The 17,020-nt window shown below is 44.8% G+C and overlaps 1 protein-coding gene across 4 annotated transcripts in view; it reads left to right on the top strand.

The window, feature by feature from the left end:
• The window catches only part of cc2d2a (coiled-coil and C2 domain containing 2A), a 33,081-nt gene that overhangs the window by 10,743 nt on the left and 5,318 nt on the right, over positions 1 to 17,020 (top strand). For 3 of the 4 annotated variants that reach the window (XM_082956911.1, XM_082956910.1, XM_045687645.2), the window contains 26 exons: positions 3,743 to 3,902; positions 4,382 to 4,518; positions 4,638 to 4,769; positions 5,436 to 5,645; positions 5,856 to 6,103; positions 6,309 to 6,465; positions 6,556 to 6,809; positions 7,036 to 7,213; positions 7,387 to 7,540; positions 7,638 to 7,782; positions 7,927 to 8,065; positions 8,232 to 8,435; positions 8,523 to 8,615; positions 8,719 to 8,810; positions 9,937 to 10,104; positions 10,300 to 10,405; positions 10,531 to 10,640; positions 10,782 to 10,878; positions 11,031 to 11,129; positions 11,227 to 11,403; positions 13,504 to 13,707; positions 13,840 to 13,929; positions 14,026 to 14,139; positions 16,337 to 16,471; positions 16,571 to 16,693; positions 16,820 to 16,940. In XM_082956911.1, coding sequence (XP_082813037.1) covers positions 3,743 to 3,902; positions 4,382 to 4,518; positions 4,638 to 4,769; positions 5,436 to 5,645; positions 5,856 to 6,103; positions 6,309 to 6,465; positions 6,556 to 6,809; positions 7,036 to 7,213; positions 7,387 to 7,540; positions 7,638 to 7,782; positions 7,927 to 8,065; positions 8,232 to 8,435; positions 8,523 to 8,615; positions 8,719 to 8,810; positions 9,937 to 10,104; positions 10,300 to 10,405; positions 10,531 to 10,640; positions 10,782 to 10,878; positions 11,031 to 11,129; positions 11,227 to 11,403; positions 13,504 to 13,707; positions 13,840 to 13,929; positions 14,026 to 14,139; positions 16,337 to 16,471; positions 16,571 to 16,693; positions 16,820 to 16,891 — 3,798 coding nt within the window. In that variant the 3' untranslated portion in view covers positions 16,892 to 16,940. Of the gene's footprint in view, positions 1 to 3,742; positions 3,903 to 4,381; positions 4,519 to 4,637; positions 4,770 to 5,435; positions 5,646 to 5,855; positions 6,104 to 6,308; positions 6,466 to 6,555; positions 6,810 to 7,035; positions 7,214 to 7,386; positions 7,541 to 7,637; positions 7,783 to 7,926; positions 8,066 to 8,231; positions 8,436 to 8,522; positions 8,616 to 8,718; positions 8,811 to 9,936; positions 10,105 to 10,299; positions 10,406 to 10,530; positions 10,641 to 10,781; positions 10,879 to 11,030; positions 11,130 to 11,226; positions 11,404 to 13,503; positions 13,708 to 13,839; positions 13,930 to 14,025; positions 14,140 to 16,336; positions 16,472 to 16,570; positions 16,694 to 16,819; positions 16,941 to 17,020 lie in introns of those variants that run through there. The other variant, XM_082956912.1, reaches the window with a different exon arrangement.

Genomic DNA, 17,020 nt, shown 5'->3' on the forward strand with positions numbered 1-17,020 from the left:
CTGGTGAGGACGGCAGTATGTTTTGCTGGTGAGGACGGCAGTATGTTTTGATGGTGAGGACGGCAGTATGTTTTGCTGGTGAGGACGGCAGTATGTTTTGCTGGTGAGGACGGCAGTATGGAGGTATGTTTTGCTGGTGAGGACGGCAGTATGTTTTGCTGGTGAGGACGGCAGTATGTTTTGATGGTGAGGACGGCAGTATGTTTTGATGGTGAGGACGGCAGTATGTTTTGATGGTGAGGACGGCAGTATGTTTTGATGGTGAGGACGGCAGTATGTTTTGCTGGTGAGGACGGCAGTATGGAGGTATGTTTTGCTGGTGAGGACGGCAGTATGTTTTTCTGGTGAGGACGGCAGTATGTTTTGCTGGTGAGGACGGCAGTATGTTTTGCTGGTGAGGACGGCAGTATGTATTGCTGGTGAGGACGGCAGTATGTTTTGCTGGTGAGGACGGCAGTATGGAGGTATGTTTTGTTGGTGAGGACGTCTTTATGGAGGTATGTTTTGTTGGTGAGGACGGCAGTATGGAGGTATGTTTTGTTGGTGAGGACGTCAGTATGGCGGTATGTTTTGTTGGTGAGGACGTCAGTATGGCAGTATGTTTTTCCGGTGAGGGCGTCACTATGGCAGTATGTTTTGCCTGGGAGGGCGTCAGTATGGCAGTATGTTTTGCCGGTGAGGGCATCAGTATGGAAGTATGTTTTAATAGTGAGAACGTCAGTATAGTGGTATGTTTTGCTGGGGAGGGCGTCAGTATGGAGGTATGTTTTGTTGGTGAGAACGTCAGTATGGAGGTATGTTCTGTTGGTGAGAACGTCAGTATGGAGGTATGTTTTGTTGGTGAGAACGTCAGTATGGAGGTATGTTTTGTTGGTGAGAACGTCAGTATGGAGGTATGTTTTGTTGGTGAGAACGTCAGTATGGAGGTATGTTTTGTTGGTGAGAACGTCAGTATGGAGGTATGTTTTGTTAGTGAGAACGTCAGTATGGAGGTATGTTTTAATAGTGAGAACGTCAGTATGGAGGTATGTTTTAATAGTGAGAACGTCAGTATGGAGGTATGTTTTAATAGTGAGAACGTCAGTATGGAGGTATGTTTTAATAGTGAGAACGTCAGTATGGAGGTATGTTTTAATAGTGAGAACGTCAGTATGGAGGTATGTTTTAATAGTGAGAACGTCAGTATGGAGGTATGTTTTAATAGTGAGAACGTCAGTATGGAGGTATGTTTTAATAGTGAGAACGTCAGTATGGAGGTATGTTTTAATAGTGAGAACGTCAGTATGGAGGTATGTTTTAATAGTGAGAACGTCAGTATGGAGGTATGTTTTGTTAGTGAGAACGTCAGTATGGAGGTATGTTTTAATAGTGAGAACGTCAGTATGGAGGTATGTTTTAATAGTGAGAACGTCAGTATGGAGGTATGTTTTAATAGTGAGAACGTCAGTATGGAGGTATGTTTTAATAGTGAGAACGTCAGTATGGAGGTATGTTTTAATAGTGAGAACGTCAGTATGGTGGTATGTTTTGCTGGGGAAGGCGTCAGTATGGAGGTATGTTTTGTTGGGGAAGGCGTCAGTATGGAGGTATGTTTTGTTGGGGAGGGCGTCAGTATAGTGGTATGTTTTGCTGGGGAGGGCGTCAGTATGGAGGTATGTTTTGTTGGTGAGAACGTCAGTATGGAGGTATGTTTTGTTGGTGAGAACGTCAGTATGGAGGTATGTTTTGTTGGTGAGAACATCAGTATGGAGGTATGTTTTGTTGGTGAGAACGTCAGTATGGAGGTATGTTTTGTTGGTGAGGACGTCAGTATGGCAGTATGTTTTTCCGGTGAGGGCGTCACTATGGCAGTATGTTTTGCCTGGGAGGGCGTCAGTATGGCAGTATGTTTTGCCTGGGAGGGCGTCAGTATGGCGGTATGTTTTGCCGGTGAGGGCATCAGTATGGAAGTATGTTTTAATAGTGAGAACGTCAGTATAGTGGTATGTTTTAATAGTGAGAACGTCAGTATGGAGGTATGTTTTAATAGTGAGAACGTCAGTATGGAGGTATGTTTTAATAGTGAGAACGTCAGTATGGAGGTATGTTTTAATAGTGAGAACGTCAGTATGGAGGTATGTTTTAATAGTGAGAACGTCAGTATGGAGGTATGTTTTAATAGTGAGAACGTCAGTATGGAGGTATGTTTTAATAGTGAGAACGTCAGTATGGAGGTATGTTTTAATAGTGAGAACGTCAGTATGGAGGTATGTTTTAATAGTGAGAACGTCAGTATGGTGGTATGTTTTGCTGGGGAAGGCGTCAGTATGGAGGTATGTTTTGTTGGGGAAGGCGTCAGTATGGAGGTATGTTTTAATAGTGAGAACGTCAGTATGGAGGTATGTTTTAATAGTGAGAACGTCAGTATGGAGGTATGTTTTAATAGTGAGAACGTCAGTATGGAGGTATGTTTTGTTGGGGAGGGCGTCAGTATGGTGGTATGTTTTGTTGGGGAGGGCGTCAGTATGGAGGTATGTTTTGTTGGGGAAGGCGTCAGTATGGTGGTATGTTTTGTTGGGGAGGGCGTCAGTATGGAGGTATGTTTTGTTGGGGAGGGCGTCAGTATGGAGGTATGTTTTGTTGGGGAGGGCGTCAGTATGGAGGTATGTTTTGTTGGGGAGGGCGTCAGTATGGAGGTATGTTTTGTTGGGGAGGGCGTCAGTATGGAGGTATGTTTTGCTGGGGAAGGCGTCAGTATGGAGGTATGTTTTGTTGGGGAGGGCGTCAGTATGGAGGTATGTTTTGTTGGGGAGGGCGTCAGTATGGAGGTATGTTTTGCTGGGGAAGGCGTCAGTATGGAGGTATGTTTTGTTGGGGAAGGCGTCAGTATGGAGGTATGTTTTGTTGGGGAGGGCGTCAGTATGGAGGTATGTTTTGCTGGGGAAGGCGTCAGTATGGAGGTATGTTTTGCTGGGGAGGGCGTCAGTATGGAGGTATGTTTTGTTGGTGAGAACGTCAGTATGGAGGTATGTTTTGCTGGGGAAGGCGTCAGTATGGAGGTATGTTTTGTTGGTGAGAACGTCAGTATGGAGGTATGTTTTGTTGGTGAGAACGTCAGTATGGAGGTATGTTTTGTTGGTGAGAACGTCAGTATGGAGGTATGTTTTGTTGGTGAGAACGTCAGTATGGAGGTATGTTTTGTTGGTGAGAACGTCAGTATGGAGGTATGTTTTGCTGGGGAAGGCGTCAGTATGGAGGTATGTTTTGTTGGGGAGGGCGTCAGTATGGAGGTATGTTTTGCTGGGGAAGGCGTCAGTATGGAGGTATGTTTTGTTGGGGAAGGCGTCAGTATGGAGGTATGTTTTGTTGGGGAGGGCGTCAGTATGGAGGTATGTTTTGCTGGGGAAGGCGTCAGTATGGAGGTATGTTTTGCTGGGGAGGGCGTCAGTATGGAGGTATGTTTTGTTGGTGAGAACGTCAGTATGGAGGTATGTTTTGTTGGTGAGAACGTCAGTATGGAGGTATGTTTTGTTGGTGAGAACGTCAGTATGGAGGTATGTTTTGCTGGGGAAGGCGTCAGTATGGAGGTATGTTTTGTTGGTGAGAACGTCAGTATGGAGGTATGTTTTGTTGGTGAGAACGTCAGTATGGAGGTATGTTTTGTTGGTGAGAACGTCAGTATGGAGGTATGTTTTGTTGGTGAGAACGTCAGTATGACTGTAGTGTTGATGCATCTTGTCCTCTGTGACCCCTCCCACCCCAGGATGAGGATGCTCCTCTAGTGAAAGATGAAGAGGAGGATCTGTTCATTATTGACCAATCAGCGCATGACTTCCTGGTGGTGAAGAGGGCGGAGTACATGGGCTACCAGAGGCGTCTTCAGAGCGAGAATGACTTCCTCTTCACCCCAAGCTTTTTGACAGGTACCCACCCCAATAAAAGCACACCTGTTATTTTGTACAGTCAGAACTACAACACCACTAGACCTGTAGTCTCAGAGCAGGTATCCACCCTACCCCAACCACACCTGTAATGCAGCCAGTCCGGTAGTCTGAAGACAGGCAACCACATCAATCTGAGGCCAGACAGAATTTTTCCTACAGCTAGGACAGCAGGTTAAGGACCCCCTTGTGGAGGACAGTCAGCCAGGCTCGCTATTTAAGGGCAGATCCCCCTGAAGTCTGAACAGGAACTCTGGAGTGTCCTTGGTATGAGATAGGTGCACCAACATAGCCATTCCCAGGAGAACATACCCACACCGAAGAACAGGTACCAAACCCTAACTAACACAGCCCATCTCAACTCACATTCCTCATTATGTGCGCACTGCATATATCATTGTGTTATAAGATGGTCTCTGTGAATGTCTACTATGTTGACGCTCTGTCTATTTATGCTTCAGTGCCAGCCTCCAGTAAAGTACCAGAGAACATGCAACCCCGTTATCTGGAGGAGGAGGGGCTATACGTGGGGGAGAGGCCTCCCATATCCCTGACCAATCAGAACATCTTAGAGAACCGTGTCTTGAAACAACAGCAGGTAAAAGTGTCACTGTACCACTAGAACATGATGTGAGCTTTAGTGTTCTGATAACAAACTTACCTCCAAGTGGGCGACGTCAGCATCAATTCTGATTTAGAGACTGTTCATCTGCTCAGGGGAGGAAGTGGTTTGGGGACGACGGCAGGATCATAGCTCTGCCTGACCCCATTAAAGAGTCGTCCACCAGACCCCCTCTGTTCCACATGGAGGAAGACCTGGACCCGGCTCTGCAGACTGTCTATAGGAAGGTAAATTAAAATGGACAATATCATTAATTATATTGGTATAACAAAGACACACCTCCACTGTGCTCACTTCATGTAATCCTTATCTATCTATAGTACTCAAACTAGTCCTATAGCACCTGACATGTTTCTGCACTGGAAAATAATCACTCGTCTGCCATATCCTCTTATCGTAATATCATTAATAAACATCAAAGCACATTGCTCTCTACACAAACAACCTTGCAGAATGTTCAATCCCAGTGTCACTGAACTGAGAGACTGCTGCTTACCCAATAAATTATTGGGAGCTTGTATATAGAGTATGCAACTCTCTTTATTTCTTTTTATAGCCTGCTGCTTGGCAACATGAATTGGCAATAATATTGTTCTTGATGAGTGTGACGTTTGCAAGTAACTCCAGCTGTCAGATGAGTTCACCAGGACAACAAAGACTGTATTATTGCAGGAGGTTAAGAGTTACAATACAACGCCGTTTAGGTTCGTCATGTAGTTATTACTACGATTCCTTATTATTATATGATGTTGTTTATCTTCGCTTTCGTTCTCTCTGTCTGTTTCTCTCTGTCTCGTTCTCTCTCCACACACATATGCAGATATGATTACATCTGTAGTATGATACTCTCTAGAGTTCCAGTGTTTGATTACCTCTGTTCCTTTGTGGTACAGGCGCTGAAGTCAAAGCATGCCAGTCAGTACATCGCAGGAGGAGGGGGCACGAACGGGGATTACCAGCTGGATGTGGACGTCTCAGGGCTCATCTTCTCCCATCACCCCCTCTTCAGCCGGGAGCACGTCCTAGGAGCACGCCTGGCCCAGCTCTATGACCAGCACCTCAGCAGGCAGCACAAGAACATCACGGAACACCTCACTACCAAGGTAAAGCACAGAACATACAATGACTAATTCTATTTGGCACTAAGGCTATTCAGCATTGGCACCAACTCTGACTTACCCTCAACTGACTCCTCTCCTTTTCTAGATCTATAGATTTCTAGTGTGATTTGTTTATTCAGTAAGTAAATGATGAGTGTCTTCAAGTAAAAGTCAAAGAATTGGTGGTCTAATACTGGTTTATGTCTACTGTAGCTGAATGGGTTGAGGAACGCTGTTCGGAACATGCTGGAGATCCACGGTAGGCAGGGCCTAACTCCTGTCATGCAGCAGAGGATATCTGAGTATAAGCAGGAGGTGAAGAACACTCGCAGGCTGCGGGACACTGAGCAGGAGAAGGACAGAACCCTGCTGAAGAGCATCATCAAGGTCTGGAAGGAGATCAAAGCCCTGAGGGACTTCCAGAGGTTCACCAACACACCATACAAGCTTTACCTCAGGAGGTAATGAACACCCCATTATTTAGGACTCTGTTACTCTATTAAGATGGAAAAACATTGTCCGAAGTTCAGGGGGTACTGTCACAATGTAGATGGCCCCTGCACTATGTGTAGTAGTGTGCTGTTGGTGACCTTGTTTATATGTTGATTGTTGTGGATAATCATGTGCGTGGTGTTGATAACTGATCTGTGTCCCCCTCTGCTCCAGGGAGGAGGGGGTGCGGGCTTCAGATGAGCGGGACCATGAGGCTGAGATCCAGGCTGAAGTGGATGAGCTGCAGGGGGAGATGGAGGAAGACTACCAGAAGAAGGTCACTGAGTACAAGAGACAGCAGGAGGAGTGGAAGGCCTGGAGGAAGAAACGGGTATGTTTCACCCCTAAGATTAAGTATGGAGGCCTGGAGAATCCTGGTTTATTATTATTTTTTTAATCACATACATTTTCTCACGCTCAGAAAGCCAAAGAGAAGAAGAAAAAGAAGAAAACCCAGTCTCAGGATGATGATGATGATGATGATGATGACCAGTCAGAGGGTGACACGGAGCAGGGACCCTCGAAGCCAGATCCTCCTGAGGAACCAGACATGGAGGGTGTTGAGGAGCAGGTCAGAGAGAAGGCCTCCAGAATCAGGAGGAAACCAGGGGAACCCATCCTGATGCCTGAACTCACTGCATCTGGACCCATCACTCCTAATGAACAGTGTCCCAGGTACGAACAGGAACACAGTTAAAAGGATATAACACTTTCTGTCAAACATTTTCAGACCTCTAAGGGACATGGTTTCTTCTTGACGTTAGTCTAATTTTGAGGTCTGAAAACCACTGAAAAACTTTTGAAAGTGAAATGTCCCTTTAAGAACTAGAGGGGTTCCAAAAGTCCACAGAACAGGATATCCATATTTCACTTGCATGACTGTGTCTGTTCTTCCCCACAGGGGCGAGTTTTCTAGAAGAGAGGATGTTGCAAAGCGCTATGTCTTCACTAAGGTTTTATATAACAACAAAGAAGTCTCCAGAACAGACAATCGCTCCCTAAATTCTGATTTTAGAGTCCACTTTGGTCAGATATTCAACCTGAAGATAGTCAACTGGCCAGAAAGTATCAAGTTGCAGGTGAAGTTATGTTGGATTTCAGTTAATGATTTTTGAAAACTAAATGATTGAACTAAATCAATGTTTTTTGAGATGACATTATCGTAATTTATCTCCATGTTATCTCTAATGAATTTCTTTCTTTCAGACACATTTAAACCTCCTGTTATTTGTGTTGTTCTGTGGGTGTGAAGGTGTTTGAAGTGTTGGGCTCATCCACCTCCCTGTTGGCAGAAGTGTTTGTGCCAGTCCCAGAGTCATCAGTCCTGACGGGTAGTGCCCCCTCTGAGGAGCTGGAGTTCAGCAGCAACCTGAGGGTCATGTTTGACCACGAGGCTGTCGGCAGTGGTACACACCCATACATACATATACACACACTGTGCAAATTTATACTTGGACATCTCTCTTACACCCTTCTCTCTCTGCTGTCAATTTGCCCTGTCAGACGTGCCCTTCTCCTTTGAGGCAGACGGTAGTAACCGTCAGACCCTGCTGACCTCTGGGAAGCTGTCCTGCTGTGTGTCCTGGGCTATAGGGGAGGATGATGTACCCCTGGCCCCGCCCACCACTCAGTCCAAGGCCATGCACAGGTACAGTAAACCAATCCCATCCAAGTTACGTACAGTAGAAACACTATACCCAGTAAGGTGAATTACTGCAGTCCTATTTTATGTTACTGGCTACATTCATAAATAAGTACATGTATCTCTCCCCCTCTCTCTTTGTCTATGCAGTGGACTGAAACAGTTGGATGCCATCGCCTGCATTGGGGCATCTAGTCTTAATGATTTGAAGAAGCTTGGGGAGTGGGCCACTGAATCTAGACTAGATCCCAATGACCCAAGCAACGCAACCATCATGCAACTCCTAAAGGTGGGTGACTAGATACTACACATTACTAAGCGATCACAGGTCCATATTACCCAGCTGCCCCAGAGAGCAGGAGACTGCATTTAACTGTCTATACAGTCCCATATATTTAACTGTTTACATGACCTCTCTCTCTATATCATAATCATTCGCTCTCTCTCTCCATAAGGTGGCCAGTAGTGGGGAGGTGACAGCTCCAGATTACTTCAGACTGGAGCAGCTGCAGGAGGAGTTCAACTTCCTGTCTGAGGAGGAAATTGAGCGGTCTCGCAGGTTCCGTCTGCTCCGGCTCAGAAACCAGGAGGTGGCTGAGTTCCGTAACTACAAGTGTGTCCCTGCCCTGGAACGGGAGGTCACTGATAAGGTGTTCCAGGTAAGGCACTGTATACTTTATAAGATTACTAATAAGGTTTAATAAGCCCGAAAACATGTTCAACTTTATGATTTTTGTCCTTTTCAGGAATATGAGAGGAGATTGAGAGAAGGAGAAATCGTTGACACTAAGGATCACCTAGATGCACACAGAGCCCTGGTGGCCAAATACCTGCAGAAGGTGAGTAGATGTGTCGGGCAGTTAGCTTTGAATCTGGAGTCTTGTCTGTGTGGATCTGCTCATATTAATCATATTGATTTATTTGACTCTCTCTGTCTTTCAGATTAGAGAATCGGTCATCAACCGCTTCCTCATCGCCAAGCATCATTTCCTCCTGTCTGACCTGGTCCAAGAAGAGGAAGTTCCTAGTATTGGGTAAATACATTTGTGCATTTTCATACTTGTGAAATCATAGGCAGAATTGTTGTGCTAATATTCTTATATACTAGATAGAATATAGTCATTGTGCTTGTTTGACTCATCAGTGTATTTAGGTAGGTAGCACCACATGCTTTTCCATTGCATGTGTGACGAACTGGCATTTGCCCCAGTACTTGACTGGCTGTATTTTGTATTGGATTGTTCAAATTGTTTTGCTCAAGTGTTTGTGTTTAGGTTAACGGGGATTGCAAGATGGGTTATAATCTGTTGTAAATCTGTCATAAAAACTGACAGGGTCTAAGTAGATCACAGAATAGATCACAGGCCAGAGGAATGAGATTCTCTTTGGCGGTGGGTCTCTGGAATATTTGATCTCAAACACTGCATTTCCCTGGCTGAAGAGATGTTCTCTTTTAGAGAATCTGAAAGCACATTCTTCTCTTTTTACACCACATCTGGATGTGACACTTAGCAACCAGTATCAACGCATACATTTTATTATCATCATTATTGTTATTTTCTATGTCATATTACTTTTCATTATTTGAACATCTTTTTTTCTCTGTCCCATTTCTCTACTATGCTTTGCATTTACATATTTAGTGGTGCAGGCCCTGGGTATGTTCATAGGCCTTTTATCCTCTTTTCCCCAACTTGTTTGTGGCTGTTAGTTTGTTTACTTTTAGTTTATTTATCATTATACTGTACACTGTTAGAAAAAAGGGTTCCAAAAGGGTTATTTGGCTGTCTCGATAGGAGAACCCTTTTTGGCTCCAAGGAGAACCCTTTTTGGCTCCAAGGAGAACCCTTTTTGGCTCCATGTAGAACCCTCTGTAGAAAGAGGCTTTTGGAACCCAAAAGGATTCTACAAAGAATTAAGAAGGGTTCTACTATGGGGACAGCCGACGAACCCTTTTAGGCTCTAGATAGCACCTTTTTTTTCTGAGTGTAGCGTTAGTGTCGTATATCAGTGTACTATTGGTATTTGTGTAAATCATCCCCTCACAGTAAGTAAACAGTTGGAAGATAGAGTATGTGGTAGTATGGTCTGTGTTTACCCTGTAAAGTGAAGGAGAATATACTCTTTCTCTGGAATGACAGCTGTTGTTTTGACGGTCAGGATACTTGGCCTGAATCTGTTCAAGCTGGCTGAACCTAAGCGGCCCCTGAAGCCTCAGAGGAAAGAGAGGAAGAAAGTGACAGCTCAGAATCTGTCTGATGGGGACATTAGATTACTTCTCAACATTATCCGGGCCTACGACATCCCCATCCGCAAGCCCCATGCCAGGTACGACCTCAGAACTTCTAGTCACATGCTGGGTATATTATATCTACAGACATCCGTAAACCTCACACAACATCTCCAGACATAAAAGAACAAGAAAGCTTTTATTTACTGCAGCAACGAGGTCATACTGGAGAGTATTATGTCTACAACATTCCTGGACTATTTTAAACTCCTAATGTTTATCTCTTCTACCAGCAAACCTGCGGTGGCGTCTAAGTCGGTCCGCTCTTTCACTGAGACGTTTACAGCAGGCCAGTCATCCCAGAGTGCCATCCAGGGCAGCGACTGGCTCCTCAACCAGGTAACACGTCTGATCTTCACCTGGATCAGTGGCTGTAACTGCAGAATATTCCCTTAATGTATGTGTATATTTGTCTGTATTAGTTTGTCTTACCTGTGTATGTGTTGTGAATCTGTGTTTTCCAGGTACAGGTCAGGCCCTTTGTGGAGGTATCGTTCCAGCGCACGGTTCTTCAGACCACAACAGCAGATGGACCAAACCCCTGCTGGAATGAGGACCTGCAACTGCCATTCAGGTGAGTGTGTGACTGGTCCATGACTGGTCTAAATTGGGACATTTCTTTGACCACACATGGTCAATTTCATGATCACATGTATGGTATTATCTATGTTTGTTTAGAAGATTTATCAAGCATGTTTTTTTGTTCTTGCCACAGTGCCCCAAATGGAGACTACAGCACTGCTAGCCTGCAGTCAGTGAAAGACGAGGTCTTCATCAACATATTTGATGAAGTCCATTATGAATTGGGAGGGGTGAGTAGGGCATCACAAGAATGTGAAAAGGGACTTTCCATGCCCTCTGGCTCAGGAAAACATATTACACATTACAGCACAGTTAACTACAATATCCGTACACTTTCCGTGTCATTATGTTTTGTCAGTTTAAATCTTTCCTCTATTTTCAGGATGGAGAGGATAGGGGGAGAGAAGTCCACACACGGCTAGAGAAACACTGGCTGGGCTCTGTGAAGATTCCCTTCAGTACTATCTACTTCCAGTCCAGGGTGAGACTGTCTATGACACCAGACCACTGATTGACAGACAGTGACTCACACTGACACAAGTAACTTAGTGCTGTGGTTGTGTTATCTGATCTGGCAGATTGACGGCACGTTTAAGGTGGACACCCCACCGGTGTTGCTGGGATACAGTAAGGAGCGCAGCCTGGCCAGTGATGGTGGCTACGACGCTGTACGCAGTCTTAGTGAAGGAGCCTTCATCACACTCTTCATCACCATAGAACCACAGCTGGTACCTGGAGAGACTGTTAGGGAGAAGGTAAGCTCAGCCTGGCAGGCTGTTTCTCTGTCTGTCCTAGCTGTCTACAGGCTCTCTCTCTGTGTTTGGTCTGTCATAGCCTTTAAAAAATATATATATTTACTAAATGCATGAGTTATTAACATTGCTTTCTTCATTATTTCTTTATTCTCTGAAGAGTGGGGTTTACGTCGTTTTTTTTATTTTGTACATTTATTTTCTTTCCTCTGTCCTTTGCTGCATTTGTTAGATGAAGGAAGTAAAGGTAACTGTTTACTGAGATATGCTATCTGCAGTATACTGAATGATGGCATTAACATTGCGTTTTGATTAGATAGATGTTGACTACAGCACACTGTGACTAATGTACCCAAGCAGTCTAACTGTCCATTGTTCAGCGGTCCCACAGTAAAATCCCTCTTCCCTCACAGTTATTAGTAGACTAGACACAAATATACTGCTCAAAAAAATAAAGGGAACACTTAAACAACACAATGTAACTCCAAGTCAATCACACTTCTGTGAAATCAAACTGTCCACTTAGGAAGCAACACTGATTGACAATAAATTTCACATGCTGTTGTGCAAATGGAATAGACAACAGGTGGAAATTATAGGCAATAAGCAAGACACCCCCAATAAAAGAGTGGTTCTGCAGGTGGAGACCACAGACCACTTCTCAGTTCCTATGCTTCCTGGCTGATGTTTTAGTCACTTTTGAATGGTGGTGGTGCTTTCACTCTAGTGGTAGCATGAGACGGAGTCTACAACCCACACAAGTGGCTCAGGTAGTGCAGCTCATCCAGGATGGCACATCAATGCGAGCTGTGGCAAGAAGGTTTGCTGTGTCTGTCAGCGTAGTGTCCAGAGCATGGAGGCGCTACCAGGAGACAGGCCAGTACATCAGGAGACGTGGAGGAGGCCGTAGGAGGGCAACAACCCAGCAGCAGGACCGCTACCTCCGCCTTTGTGCAAGGAGGAGCACTGCCAGAGCCCTGCAAAATGACCTCCAGCAGGCCACAAATGTGCATGTGTCTGCTCAAATGGTCAGAAACAGACTCCATGAGGGTGGTATGAGGGCCCGATGTCCACAGGTGGGGGTTGTGCTTACAGCCCAACACCGTGCAGGACGTTTGGCATTTGCCAGGGAACACCAAGAGTGGCAAATTCGCCACTGGCGCCCTGTGCTTTTCACAGATGAAAGCAGGTTCACACTGAGCACATGACAGACGTGACAGAGTCTGGAGACGCCGTGGAGAATGTTCTGCTGCCTGCAACATCCTCCAGCATGACCGGTTTGGCGGTGGGTCAGTCATGGTGTGGGGTGGCATTTCTTTGGGGGGCCGCACAGCCCTCCATGTGCTCGCCAGAGGTAGCCTGACTGCCATTAGGTACCGAGATGAGATCCTCAGACCCCTTGTGAGACCACATGCTGGTGCGGTTGGCCCTGGGTTCCTCCTAATGCAAGACAATGCTAGACCTCATGTGGCTGGAGTGTGTCATCAGTTCCTGCAAGAGGAAGGCATTGATGCTATGGACTGGCCCGCCCGTTCCCCAGACCTGAATCCAATTGAGCACATCTGGGACATCATGTCTCGCTCCATCCACCAACGCCACGTTGCACCACAGACTGTCCAGGAGTTGGCGGATGCTTTAGTCCAGGTCTGGGAAGAGATCCCTCAGGAGACCATCCGCCACCTCATCAGGAGCATGCCCAGGCGTTGTAGGGAGGTCATACAGGCACGTGGAGGCCACACACACTACTGAGCCTCATTTTGACTTGTTTTAAGGACATTACATCAAAGTTGGATCAGCCTGTAGTGTGGTTTTCCACTTTAATTTTGAGTGTGACTCCAAATCCAGACCTCCATGGGTTGATAAATTGGATTTCCATTGATTATTTTTGTGTGATTTTGTTGTCAGCACATTCAACTATGTAAAGAAAAAAAGTATTTAATAAGATTATTTCTTTCATTCAGATCTAGGATGTGTTAAGTGTTCCCTTTATTTTTTTGAGCAGTGTATATCCAGACCATCTGACTCTCGCTGATCTTAGTGTACTGCTGTAGCTTTATGGTGACCCCCCCCCCCCCCACTCTACACCTGTGACCCCTGTCCCAGTTTGACAGCCAGGAGGGTGAGCGTCTACTGCTGGCGTCAGAGGTCTTTGAGAGGGACGCAGCAGTGAGTTACCCCAACCGTCCCTGCCTCACCACCGTCATCGACATCAACGGGAAGACTGTGTTCATCAGCCGTTACCTCCGCCCCCTCAACCCCCCGCAGGAGCTGCTCGATGCCTTCCCCAACAGCCCCCAGGAGGCCACGGTCAGTCAGGTCTCCGCTGAGACAACACAGTCACTACTGATAATGGAGCCTCAGTCTGATTGCTGAGTTATAGCACTCTCAAGCTTTGACTGTTGCTTGATTTCATACCTGTGTCTCCTTCCCTCTCTCAAGGAGCTGATAGCTCGGTACGTTTCTCTCATCCCCTCCATGCCTGATAGCGTCTCATTTGCTGGTGTCTGTGACCTGTGGAGCACCTGTGACGTGAGACACATATTCAGAGACTCTGATTGTAGCTTCCAATAGTCTTAGTAGAGAGCGGGCTCTGAGTAACTCCAGGTTTCCTTTTCCTGTTTGTAGCAATTCCTGACCCTGCTGGCGGGCGATGAGGAGGAACATGCTGTACTGCTCTGTAATTACTTCCTATCTATGGGCAAGAAGGCTTGGCTCATCATCGGCAGCGCCATTCCTGAGGTGAGCAACACAAAGCTGGACAACTAGACTTCAATCAAGTACAGGCTTAACTGAATGACAACAGAGACAAAATCTAATAAGTCATTTTATTGAATAGTTAGGTGTAGGCCTCGTCTCCGAGGAATAGAGCCAGATGCTGGCATTCAACATTGGTTGAAAGGAAAGTGATTATTGCACTAGTAAGCCAATAGCTTAATCAGCAACCGTGGTGGAATTGCATTAGAGCCATGCTCATAGGCTGAGGTTAATAGGTCAATGACATTCCGCACTGTTGCTAAAAGGAAAGGAGGAAAACTGATGAGGTAACATTATGACACTACCCTATAAATACCTGCCATGCTGATGAGGTAACATTGTAGACACTACCATAGATACCTGCTATGCTGATGAGGTAACATTATGACACCTCCCTATAAATACCTGCTATACTGATGAGGTAACATTATAGACACTACCCTATAAATACCTGCCATACTGATGAGGTAACATTATGACACCTCCCTATAAATACCTGCTATACTGATGAGGTAACATTATGACACTACCCTATAAATACCTGCTATACTGATGAGGTAACATTATGACACTACCCTATAAATACCTGCCATACTGATGAGGTAACATTATGACACTACCTTAGATACCTGCTATGCTGATGAGGTAACATTATGACACCTCCCTATAAATACCTGCTATACTGATGAGGTAACATTATGACACTACCCTATAAATACCTGCCATACTGATGAGGTAACATTATGACACCTCCCTATAAATACCTGCCATACTGATGAGGTAACATTATGACACTACCCTATAAATACCTGCCATGTTGATGAGGTAACATTATGACACTACCCTATAAATACCTGCCATGTTGATGAGGTAACATTATGACACTACCCTATAAATACCTGCCATACTGATGAGGTAACATTATGACACCTCCCTATAAATACCTGCCATGTTGATGCGGTAACATTATGACACCCCTCCCTATAAATACCTGCCATACTGATGAGGTAACATTATGACACCTCCCTATAAATACCTGCCATACTGATGAGGTAACATTATGACACTACCCTATAAATACCTGCCATACTGATGAGTGAGATAGGAAGCAATGTGAATTAGGAGTTTACTAGATGAAAAGTGACGATCCATTCAGACCAGCCTTACTGATTTGAATTTTCTTAACTACATTAGTCCAAAACAAATGTAAAGAACTGCATACTAGTTAAGACTGATGACCAACCTTCACTTGTTTTACAGTTAGGGGAGAGTGGGTAAGTTGAGCCACCTTTTTCTAGGAAACCATACACAAAATTCATAATTTGACCAAATATTTAGGAAGAGGTCATCATTTCATATAGTCTGTGAAGGAAGAAACCACATGGAAAAAGTGGTCCAAAAAACACATTTTCACCAACACAAATGAATTTGTGTTAAGAGGTTTCATGATGCTTATATCTAAACCCAAGTAATCATTTAAAGATTGTTCTATACATCAGTTGGGGTCTCTATAAGCTTCAATATGAGGTCCTAAACCTAGCATAAAAGTGCATCACTGTAGCTGTGTGAGCCAATATAGTCAAAATGTTTGCCTTGGGGTAAGTTGAGCCAATGGCCATGGGGTAAGTTGAGCCAATGGCCATGGGGTAAGTTGAGCCAATGGCCATGGGGTAAGTTGAGCCAATTGAACTGTTTTCTTCCCAGGTGTAATGCAAGGCATTATTTCTGGTATATGATGTAACAACAGGGCCTGGCCCATGTTAAAACTGTTTGTTAGGTGTTAGTCTGTTTTTAAAATATGCTTAAAATGATTAAAAGACAAAAATGTCATCATGACTGTGTTGAATTGTGTTTGGAAAATAAAGATAGACATGGTTTTTAAAAGGTAGTGGTAATATTCCATTCTGCACAGACATTTGTAGGCGACTCAACCTACCCCAAACCCAGGGTAAATTGTGCCAAGACACTGCTTTTTTGGGACAAGCTACGTTTTAAAAACTGTAATGTTTACATGAATTCTGATTTCCAGGGATACACAACATCCTGAAATATATGTAGATATCTTTGTAAGAAAGTGATGCTGAATGTAAAAAATGGTCAACTTACCTCACTCTACCATACTATAACAGCTCTGTTCTGTGGTATCTGTTTTGTGAAAACTCTTGCCACCTCTCCGTCATAGGGACCCACAGCGTATGTGCTGACCTATGAGCAGAGTCGCTACCTCATCTGGAACCCCAGCAGTGGTCAGTACTACGGCCAGTATGACTCCTTCTGCCCTCTACAGACTGTGGGATGCCTGGTCAGTGCTGACAATGTGAGTTGGTATTCTAATTTACATAATATGACTGAAGTAAGATGTTTTGTCTGACAGGTTTCTGTATATACCATATTCACTCATTCTTCTGTCCTCTAGGTATGGTTCAACATTCAGGTGTACACCTCTCCACTGAGGATGAGTTTTGATGTCACCAAAGCCAAACTCTGGAAACCGTTCTTCTCCAGGGCCTTTCCAAGCCCTGGGCTGTCCAGTGTTCAGGTGAGGCCAAGTGTGACCAGTGGCCACCATGCATGATTTATCTCTTAAGACCTAGCCTCAGTATCTCTCTGGACTTTGACCTCTACAATACTTACCCGTGCCTTCTGTCTTCTCTTCTCTGTTTAGCCTGAGGAGCTGGTGTATCAACGCACAGACAAGGCAGTGGCTGCAGAGCTGCAAGACAGGCAAGTCATCTAACCTAGAAAGAATTCAACACATCATCATACTGCATCACAGTGCCTTCGGAAAGTATTCAGACCCCTTGACTTTTTCCAAAGTCATTCTAAAATAGATTAAATAAAGACAATTCCTCAGCAATCCCAACAC

Source organism: Salmo salar, chromosome 10 (genome assembly GCF_965601325.2).
Source record: "Salmo salar chromosome 10, fSalSal1, whole genome shotgun sequence".
Taxonomy (NCBI): Eukaryota; Metazoa; Chordata; class Actinopteri; order Salmoniformes; family Salmonidae; genus Salmo; species Salmo salar.